Genomic DNA, 11,266 nt, shown 5'->3' on the forward strand with positions numbered 1-11,266 from the left:
GATCAAGAAAATTCTGTTGCCTTTTCCTACATTTAGAAAGATATGAAAAAGCAACAGTTTATGTTATAAGTATCAGCCTTTCTAGGACAATCTTCGAAGCCTCATAGGCTCTGGCCACCCCCAAGATCCAAAACACTACCTGAATTTCCAGTGAATTTCCACAAAAACTAATCAAAGAAGTCCATATTAATACTGCCAAGCCACAGTCAACTGCTTTGATTATTAGGACTAATTAAAACTCATAATGGATCTTAATCCACACCATAAACCAATACAACAATACTGTTCAGAAGTAGCAACTGATTCAAAAATGCATGAAAAGCAAAAACAAAAACAGAATAACTTACTCTCTGAATATTCTCTAATTTCTTCTTTTCAACTTCAAATTGTTTCATCCAGCAATGTCTTTTTTCTTCTTCTTCTTGAAACTGCTTTTCTTCTCTATCCCTCTGAGCTCTGAGAGTTTCTTTCTCTTGGTCTTCCAGCTCTTTCTGTTTGTCTTGCCAAGCCTCAAAAGACTGCCTACATCTTTCTTCCACTTCACAGTATCCAAAATTTATATCAGCATCATCTGTATTCACGAAGAGAAAAATTTTAAATTGAACTTGTCAAAACTGAACCAATGTAAAGTATAAAAGTAATTTCAAAATAAAGAAATAATGTCAACATCTTACCAAAGTATAAGTGATAATATGCAAAAAGGAATGAATAGTAATTCCATTGCAATCAATAAAGAAATCACATAACTTGCCTTAAGTTATTCCACAAAGCCTCTATAAAATATAATGTGTGTGTGTGTGTATGCGTGTGTGTGTAATTAAGCAACATGGTTACAAGACATTTAAAAAATTTAAGTCTGAGTATATCTATTGCAGTCAGCTATAAATGTGGAACAATTTTAAATCTACTTACATCAAGTTAATTTAGGAGCCATAAAAAAGCTATGGGAATGTGTAATTAAATAGTGTAGTTAAATGCATAACAATTTTCAAATATCGTGACTATATTCTTCTAAATGTCAAAACTTTCTAAATTTGTTTCAGATAATTATGATCAATCACATAAAAATTATCACAAATATCATCAAGAAGTTTAGCTTACCTGGCAAAACATGTTCATCCACAGGCAAGTCACAAGGACTAGGCTCTGGCACAGAATTAGGACTGCGACAACGAGTTTTACTTCTCATAAATTCTTCTTTTTCTATTTCAGATAACATCTAAGAGGTTAAAAAGTGCCAATAATTTAAAAAAATAGAGAGTAAAATCTATCATTTTAATAATGTATTTAGTATGTCGATACACATATCTAGAACTTTATTTTTTTAAATCTCTCTTGAATACAATTCTATAGCACGTTGATAATTATTCTCTTCATGGTGAAGAAAAATGTTTTTCCCATGCAAGCAAACTGTACTTTATCCCCCTTATGTTTTTCCAAATTCTAATTAGTAATTACTTTCTAATATTTACTCATAATACTCAAACTGCTTGAGAATCATGCCAAAATGTTTCTACTAATATGTGTTTTCTTCCTAATATATTTCTGTATTTCTTATCTGTAGTGACTGCTCACATATACGCTGTTAATATATTCAGTATGTTTTAAAAACAGAACTATTCTCTAATTAACTGAGTTATACACAAGTCATAATTTTGATTAATACTTTTCCATAATTAGACTCCCACTGCACTCTAGCTTGAAAGATATAGGGTACCTATTCCCATGAAGTAGCAGCATCTTAATTCAAAAATCAATATTTCAGGTCTGAGTGTTACCAAAAAAAAAGATAAGAAACATATGTATAAGTAATTTTCAGATTATGTTAAACATGTACAGAGCAAGAACAGAGTTTGGTAAAGTCAGAGTTGGGTAAAATGAGAAGTAAATATGAGTTCAAGGTGCCAAACCTGTGGACTTTCTCTTGTACATTTCTGGAGGTTTTAACTACAGGCTCTCCTTTACTCTTACTTTCTTAGGGATGTTTTTATTTTTATGTTAAAAAAAAAAAACCTAACAGACACTCTGCATTTAAAGTTTCCATAGAGTCTGTTTAGTCCAATTTAAAAAATTAAATAAAAAAATTAATATCTACGTTAAAAAAAGTTTCCATAAAGTATTTAAAGTCCCCCCTGGATCATAGTACATTCTTAAGCAAGGTAATAAATATTAGAGTATATTTTGATTTTTTCCTTGGAGCTTCTAGGGAAAAAATATTGTTCAATATAGTTCTACTGTTTTATCTACATGCACATTAAATTCCCAAGTATTAATGGTTCATATTACTTTTTAAAATATTTTTAAATATTGAAATTTGCATTGCTTTATATTATACGCCAGACGAGAAAATAAAATCAAAAATTATTTGCTTAAAATAATTAAATTTTTAATTTTTAAGTCAGTGAACTTTTAATCAGTGAACTATATCATCTGACATGAAAGGGAAAGGGAAATTTCTAACTGTAATTTTGAGTACTTTCAGTCAAACAACATATACCTTCAATAATTGTTCTGGATTTTCTTTACATTCAGTTGACAATTCTATCCTTAAATGCATATGATTATTAGAAACTGCTCCATAACCATAGCCTATAGAAAGAAAAAAATATTATAACTTTAATTATTAGGGCAAGGCACAACACATTAAAATCCCAGACCCTTTAATCATCCTTTAATCTCAAATTCTGCCATAGTATATTCTTTTTTTTCTTTATTCTGTCTTTATACCCTTTATCTCCACTCCTTCCACACACTCTCAAAATAAGCAATTTTAGTATCTGAATGTTCTTTAAAAAGTTCTCTTTCTGTGTTCTCAGAAAGTAGTTTTTATTTCGTAGGCATGTATTTTTAAATGTACTCCAAAGCTACTATTATCTCTCTTATTTTGTGGCTTACTTTTTTTACTGAGTACTGTTTTTCATTTCCTTCCACTTTGCCAGGTGCTAATATTTAATCTGTTGTTTCATACTGATGCCTGCTATTCCACAGTATGCACTACTCACTCACAGTGTTGTACTATCCACTCGTGCATTAATGAATACCCATGTTTCCCCCAAGTCCGTGCCACCACAAATAACCCTTCAAAGAACATCCTTATATTAGTCCCCTTCTGGACGTGTAGAGAATTTGTTTTATATTTCTTAGGAGAAGAACTGCTGGGCTATAGGGTATGAAACTATTTAATGTATCCAGGTAACGCCAGTTGCTTTCCAGAAGTGGAGGAACGAGTCCTGCGGCAGTGCAAGTTTCTACATTTCCACATCCCTGACATTAGTAATTATCTAGTCGTCTAATTTTTGCTGTTTTGATAAAGGTAAATTGAAATCTCATTGTTGGTTTGCCATAGTATATTCTTGATCATAACTCAAAACAACAGAAAAATACTGAAGAATAATCAGAGGAAATCTGTACTCTTTATTCTAAAAATGAAAGTAATAGATTTTTACAGCACTCTATCACCATCATTGTCTAGACTGAAGTTTATTTTCCATGTACACAGAATAAAGCTGTGTTTAATATGCAGACACCGTGATTTGAAGTCAACAAAGGTTAGATTCCACCTGCCACAATCTAGTAATATCATCTTGTACAAGATATTGAAAATGCATTAATAAAAGTATTAGTTTACAATATTATAATTACTAACATGAGTGAAGTGAACTTTCATTTCTAATTTTGTGAGTTGTTTAATTTTATTCTTTTTATCATCAGTATAGATGTAGTTATGTTTCCTTTCCTTTTTCAATTTGAGTGTTTTATTATAGTAATGTTCCTTAGTAGTAAAGTATTTTTCACAGATGACCATTCTACCAGATAACTGACTATTCACACCTATTCTGTCCGATATTATAGATTTCCTTTTCAACACCTATTCACAATCTCTCTGGCATGCTTTCCTATGCAAGAGGCTGAAAAGCAAAAATAACATTCTCCAGATTCTTTGGAGCTAGGTTTCTGAGGGTGATTTAGGTTCTGCCAAATGATACATGTGTGCAAGTCTTTATTTTCATAAAAATATTACGTGTGAAGAGAGGCAGGAAGAGATACTGTCTTTTTTCTGGCCCAGACTATGACAGAGGGAGCTTCAGGTTGGAGATAGGAGTGAGTAGTAGAGGATTAATGTCTCTGAATTTCTTCACTATATCAGACAGCAGTGCCTGCTGCAGCCCAGTTCTACAATGTATGTGCAGGTACATTTTCTACACTTTGGATGTTCAGCCTAGAATCTGTTTCTTCAGTTCTATTAACAAGTCTCTTATTTATTATAGAAGCTAGTCTCCAAAGATGTCACTCCCACACTTCCTAGTATGTATACCCTATGTAGTTCCCTCCTACACAGAATCTGTGCTGAGCCTGGGACGCCATCAGGATGTGGCAGAAATGATGTTGCATGACTTCTGAGAAAAAGTCATGTGAAGTTTTACCAGGTTCCACCTTACTCTCCTGATATTTTGTTCATGGGACACTATTTCTCAGAATCCAGGTGCCATGCAAGCAATGGAGGGAGACCACATGCAGGTACCTCTAGCTGACAGCTCCAGCTGAACTCCCAGCCAACAGTTAGCATCAACTGCCAGCCTTTTGAGTGAGTCATCTTAGAATTCCAACCCAGTAAAGACTTGAGATGACTGCAGCCCTAACCAACATCTGACTGTAAATGCATAAGAAATCCAAGCAAGAACTACTTAGCTAAGCCCAGTCAACTCACAGAACTATAAAAGATAACAACATACTGTAATTTTAAACCAGTAAGTTTGCTTTACACAAACACCCCTAAAACCTTACTGTTTAACATAGCTAAAATAGTTTCTGTCTACAACTGAGAGCCCTGATCAATACATCTATATCCATAAATAAAATTAGCCTCTAGTTTCTCTTGTGTGTGTGTTCTGCTCACACAGTTTTGTATTTGAAATCTGCAGCTTTTTATAAATAAAATATAATCTGCAGATTTTGGCTCCTTGATGGATTGTAATAATCGAATTGCAAAATTCTTCCTAGTTCCTAATGACATTTGAGAAGAAATTTCTTTGCACCGTCTTGTCAGATTATTGATTTAATCATATTTTCTGCTTTTTCAAGCAATCTTGATAATTTGAATTTTCTTGGAAAATTATTCTATTCATTGAGTCTATCAAATCTATTGAATTAGAGCTGTACACAGGATTTTGTAATTTGCTAAACCACTGCTATAACTGTAATTATATAATGTTTCATGTAACTAATTTTCTATAATTATGCTTCCTTTAATTTTTTTATAATTAGGCTCTATAATTGCCAATATATTTAAAATATATTTTCATTGTATAAACTTAAGTAAAAAAAATAAGCAAACCATTAAAACCCCCCATAACTCAACTATGATGACACTGCTAAAATCTGAAAAGTCTACATATCATAAGTGTTTACATATCCTTTCACACAGGTGCTCACAACAAAAACCTTAGAGCCAGTTTCCTCTCTTCCTTTCATATAAGTCCATTAAAAATATTTTAGTTCTTTTTATCTTAAAAATGGCTTCTAGAATATGACCATTTTCCACCATTTCTACTCAAATTACTCTCATCTGTAGCTATACTATTGCAATAGTCTTGCAGTAGACTCTATCTTCTCTACACAGTCCCCAGAATGATTGCCTCGAAATACATCAGATACTGCCACTCCTTACTCAAAAACTTCACATATTCAGGATGGAATCCAAAGTCCACACTTTGGATTTATAAGAATCCTGTATGATCTAACCACTCATTTGCTTAGATACAACCTCAAAAGCTTACTGCTCTTCAGACATATGCCTTGGCCTTTATAATTCCCTCCTTCTGGAACACCAGCTCTCCAGGGACCCACGAGGCTCGCCTTCTCATTCAGAGATACTTCATGTGGCTTACTGCCCCATTATCAGTCATTACTTAAAATCACCTCCTCAGAGAGGCCTTCCCTTACTTAGCCCATCTAAAAGAGTAACCTTCAATCTCTATCCCTTTATCTTGAAATCTTTCCTTCACAGAAGTTGTCATAATTGAAATATTACTTACCTATTTATTTATTGTCTGTCTTCCCACACGGGAACATTAGCATAGGCAATCAGGACATTTGCCTATTTGTTCCCTGCTATATTCTTAGTGGCTACAATAGATCTTTTTACACAATAATATTTTTGGTACAAATATCTGTGAATTCCACATTATAATACACACTAATATTTGCAAAAGTGATATTTAATTTCCTAATAAATTTTTTATTGAACTACAGTTGATTTACAACATTGTGTTAGCTTCAGGTATATGGTAGAGTGATTCAGATATATATATATCATATATATATATATATAAAATTATATATACATATTCTTCTTCAGATTCTTTTCCATTATAGATTAGAAAAAGATATTGAATATGGTTCCTTGTGCTATACAGTAAATCCTTATTGTTTATTTTTATATATAGTGGTGTGGACATAATAATTTGAATAGCTATTATGTCATTAAATATTGTCCAAGTCATCCTTTTTTTTAATGAGTGTACTGTTAGATACAGATCCTGTTGAACAAGTTAGATTTTTGCCATTTTTCATTATAAGTCAAGCCATGACTAATTCTAGTTAAATATTTGTTTATTCTATTATTCTTAGAATAATTCCAAGAAGTAAATTTGCTCAGTTTAAGTAAATAAAGATTGTGAAGTGTCGATATAAATTATATTTTTCTCCAAAAATATGTGTCAGTTGACATTCTAAAAGAGTCCCATGATTAGTTACCTTTAACATAGTGTAACAGAATGCCTGGTTTTAATTAGGACTGGCAAAACAAACTGTGGCTAGTATTCATTGGAGACATAAAGAAGGCAGTAAGAAAAAATAAATGAATGAATTAAATTGAACAGTCCACTATACTGTACTTGTGATAAATGCACATATCTATAATATGAGATAAGAACTTCAAGCAGTTTAATTTTATAAATTATAAATTACTCATACTTACAGAAAACTTATCTGCCAAGCAGATAAAAACTGTACTTACTTAAAACATCAGTATCTTCCAAGTCCTGAAGAATGAGCTCTTCAACAGTTTTACTCTTATTCTTTATGATGTTAATACAGTGAAGAACTGACTCGGGTAATTCATCCAAATCCTAAAAAATTGAATAAGAAAGAAATTGTAAAATTCTTTATTAAAACTATATTTCAAAATTTTGATACAAATTTTGATATGCCAAAAATTTGAGCAGAATGTGTAAATGAGGTAAAAGGGCTCCATATAAAGAGCATAGTCCAAGGAAATATATTTGTTTACAATTTCATTTTCAAGTGGCTATGAATTGCATCCATGATTCTGTTGGATTTCATATTCAAATGAAGAATTTCAGAATTTTTAGTCTTATTTGAAATAACCGTGGATAAAAAGACATAATAATGTAAAATAATTAATTTTTCCAAAAGTGTTATGTAGTTTACTGCAATACTAGTTAAAAATCAAAGTGTAATTATTTTTTGAAATTTGACAAATGAGTTTTTTGGAAAAAATTTACTTGAAAAGATTTTGAAACAGCAAACAACGGAATTTGACCCATTTGATATTCAGAGATATAAAACCCCAATGGGCAAAAATTAACAGAATAATGGAAAAGAATACATAGCTTGCATAGATTATATAACAACTAAATATATACAACAGATATGACAAATCAATTGAGAAGAGGTAGATTATTCCACACTGACACTGGGAATATTTGCTAAATATGTACAGTAAAATTTCAAATTCAATCTACATTTTATATCATGCCTGAAAATAAGTTTCCATTGGATTAAGGATTTTGATATAAAAGAATGAATCCATAAATACATTTTCTAGGTATATAAACATTGGAAAAATACACAAATGAAAAGAAAACATGTTTGATTTCCAAAAATGTAACTACTTCTGTAGGCCTAACTATTTCACATAAAGTTTGCTTTTCATTCATGTCTAATCACATCAGAATGCTCATGATTAAGTAAAAAACACAGGACGCAAATATATATGTGTGTGTGTATATACGTATACACACACACATAATAATATATATAATCCCCGTTTTGCAAAAAATGAGCACATATACATGTGAAATTATAGGTGATTTCTACCTTCAATATACCTTTTATACTTAAATATCTACTAATATACATTGTTTAAAGATGATCTTAAGGTAAAAAATGAGATAAGTATATAAAACATACTGAGAAAAATAATATTTCTCCTAAAAAGCTTACTCTAGTTCAATGGCTCAAAAGTACAACACTTAACACTTACTGTATCACTATTATCACTCTGGGTTTCTGATTTTGAATCACTATCAAGATCATCTTTTTCCAAGGAAGAAATACTGATTTTATCCAATTCAGCTTCTATTTCTTCCTTGAGCTTTGCATCATCATCATCACTGTCTTCCATCACCCTGCATAAAAAAACATAGAACCATTTGAAGAAAACTGAAAAGGCTAACTGTCAGTAAAAACTATAGGTTCTTTAATGTGCCATACCAACCAAACATCTTCTACATAAAATTGTTTTAGTTTAACAAACTTTTATCACACCTTATTATGGTTATATTATATATTAAAGAACATTGATTTCTCCCTATATTCATTCATTATTTCTTTAACGTTTGACTGCAAGATGATCGACTCTAATAATACCCTTTAAATTCTCTAAAGGAAAAGTTACATGGAATGGACTGGTGTACCTTTCTGAAACAAAAAACTTCATAATATAACTCATTTTTCATGGTAATAATTAATGGCAAAATATCTCTGAATAGCTTAAATATGCAGCGATTGAAATACCCATAAGATAACACGCTATGTCTCTACAGGGGAAACATCTGGCTAGCTTCTACTCATTAAGACAGAGTTACTCATTTTACAAAATAGCCACATGTTTTTACCAACAATAACGTGTTGTAATAATGGATAATGTATGGCTTATAAGTTCAATACTTATTTCATTTAAATCTTTAATGCTTGTAATGGATATAGATCAAGCAGTGCATTCATTATAGTATGTCTTTACATCATCATTATTAACCACCATCAGTCAAGCTCATTATCCGCCCAGCAATCCCTCTGAATAACCTCTAGTCCAATCATCTTAAAATTGTAGATTTGAACAGTCAGTTCATTCCTATTAAAAAAAGATAATACCTTTGCCTGCCCTTCCTCTAGCTATAGATACCACATATCTTTCTTTCACACATAAATGATTTAATTGGCCTAATTTTCATGTACTTCATAAACTCAGAAAAATGAAATTTTATGTTCATACTTAAACTTGTGCAGAAATGTTCAGAATAGTTTTATGCATGATAGTCCCAAACTGGAAACAGTTAAAAAAAATCCCCCAATAGGTGAATAGTTAAACTAACTCTAGTTACATCCACACCATGGAATAGTACTCAGCAATAAAAGGTAGGAATCATTGCTATAAGCCACAGTACCAATGAATCACCATGAATCTCCAGGGAACTATGCTAAATAAAAAGCCCACACCAAAAAGTAACATACTATATGATTCCATTCATGTGACATTTTTGAAACATCAAAATTTTATAAAAATGAGGACAGATTAGTGATTTCCACTAATGGGGTGGATGGGGTTGGAAGAAGATGGTTATGGTGATAATAGGGCAACATGAGAGATTCTTGTAGTGTTGGAACTGTTCAGTATCTTGATCGTGGTTGTGAGTAAGCATATTCAGATGATAAATACTGTATATAAAGTAATACACCAGCAAATGAGCACAAAAAATTGAAGCAATCTGTATAAGGTCAGAATAAGACTGCACCAATATCAATATCCTGGTCGTGCTGTTACACTATAGTTAACAAAACGTTACCATAGAGACAATGGACTGAGTGTATAGGAAATATTTCTGCATTATTTCTTAAAGCTGGACATGAATCTACAATCACCTCGATAAGAATTTAAAGATATTCTCAGTATTCCCTAAGAAAACAGTTAACTACATTATGATGGATCCATAGAATGGAATATTATATAAGACCTTTAAAAAATGGGTATATTTACTGTACTCCTTTGGAAAGGTATCCAAAAAGGCATAACTGAATAAAGGTTAAGTGGCAAGAAAACTACGCAGAGTCACATCTCTTTCGTGTAACTACACACACATACACTTCTTTTAGACACAGAAACTTTTTGGAAGAAATTGGGGAATTTTTAAAATTTTCACTTCATACCTGTATGTTGAGTGATTTTTTAAAAATCATGTACTACTTTTTATAACTTTAAAGGCAATTTTAAAAGATTCCATTTTACTCATAACCTCCCTCTTTCAAAATAAAATAAAACAAAATAAAACAAACACAGAACCAGTGCAAAATGATATCCCATAATCAGAGTTTTGCTAGGTGGAAAATTAGATTTTTTTTTAACGTGGCTATAAAGCAGAATACGCAGATACACAAAACTTTCTGCAGAAAGGCAGGCAGGAGAATAGGGTAAAGGAAAGAGACATTCCCATTCTATGTCCCTCTCTGCTCATCTACTGGCTCTTTACCTCAGCCCTGTCCAACTATGCATTTAAGCAACACATATGATTTTAAATTTTCTAGCAGCAACTTTTTCAAATGTAAAGAGAAACAGGTTAAATTAATTTAATAATTATTCAACCCAATATATCCAAAATATTATTTCAACATATAATCAATAGAAAAATTATTAATTATAAGGCCAAGGTAAAAGTTTAATTTCTTTTTCGTATACTAATTCTTCGAAATCTGACGTGTATTTCACACCTACAGCACGTTTCAACTAGGACTAGCTGCATTAAAGCCCTCAACAGCCACCTGTAGCTAGTGGTTACAGGACAGGGCAGTGCAGGCGTAGACGGGTCCTACAGCAAATGGGCTAGAGTAAACTACTTCAAGTTGACAATGAATCACTTTGAGTTGGCTAAAGGTGCCAAAAGTGGACAATTTTAAGGAACTCCACCCTTTAACTATATAGTTCTTCATGTTCTGAGTAAACTATCGAAATCTCCAAAACTGAAAGGAGCCTCTAGGTCCGCAGACTGGCGCAGCCACCCGCTCGGCGCGCGGTTCCCTCTCTGCCCTAAAGCCCGGCCTCGGCGGAGAGGGGCCCGGCTCCGCCTGCGCCCCCGCAGCTCTGCCTCCCTTCCCGCTACACGAACCCCAGCCTTGAGGGACCCCGGCTCACCCAGCAGAGGCTAAATCCTCCGGTGGTTGGAAGACAGCGCCCAGAGCCTCCAAACAA

The 11,266-nt window shown here is 32.5% G+C and overlaps 1 protein-coding gene across 9 annotated transcripts in view; it reads right to left on the bottom strand.

Moving 5' to 3' along the window:
• LRRIQ1 (leucine rich repeats and IQ motif containing 1) overlaps nucleotides 1-11,255 on the bottom strand; it is a 178,788-nt gene extending 167,533 nt beyond the window's left edge. For all 9 annotated transcript variants that reach the window (XR_012078573.1, XR_012078574.1, XM_072973310.1 and 6 more), the window contains exons 1-6: nucleotides 11,210-11,255; nucleotides 8,288-8,432; nucleotides 7,019-7,130; nucleotides 2,498-2,589; nucleotides 1,102-1,219; nucleotides 348-571 (exon numbers count right to left, since the gene is read on the bottom strand). Coding sequence is in view for 7 of the 9 variants with exons in the window: in XM_072973310.1 (XP_072829411.1) it covers nucleotides 348-571; nucleotides 1,102-1,219; nucleotides 2,498-2,589; nucleotides 7,019-7,130; nucleotides 8,288-8,428 (687 nt within the window). In the remaining 2 variants the exon portion in view is untranslated. The remainder of the gene's footprint in view (nucleotides 1-347; nucleotides 572-1,101; nucleotides 1,220-2,497; nucleotides 2,590-7,018; nucleotides 7,131-8,287; nucleotides 8,433-11,209) is intronic.
• Between the last annotated feature and the right edge of the window lie 11 nt (nucleotides 11,256-11,266).

The sequence above is a fragment of the Vicugna pacos genome, chromosome 12 (genome assembly GCF_048564905.1).
Source record: "Vicugna pacos chromosome 12, VicPac4, whole genome shotgun sequence".
NCBI classification, from domain to species: domain Eukaryota; kingdom Metazoa; phylum Chordata; class Mammalia; order Artiodactyla; family Camelidae; genus Vicugna; species Vicugna pacos.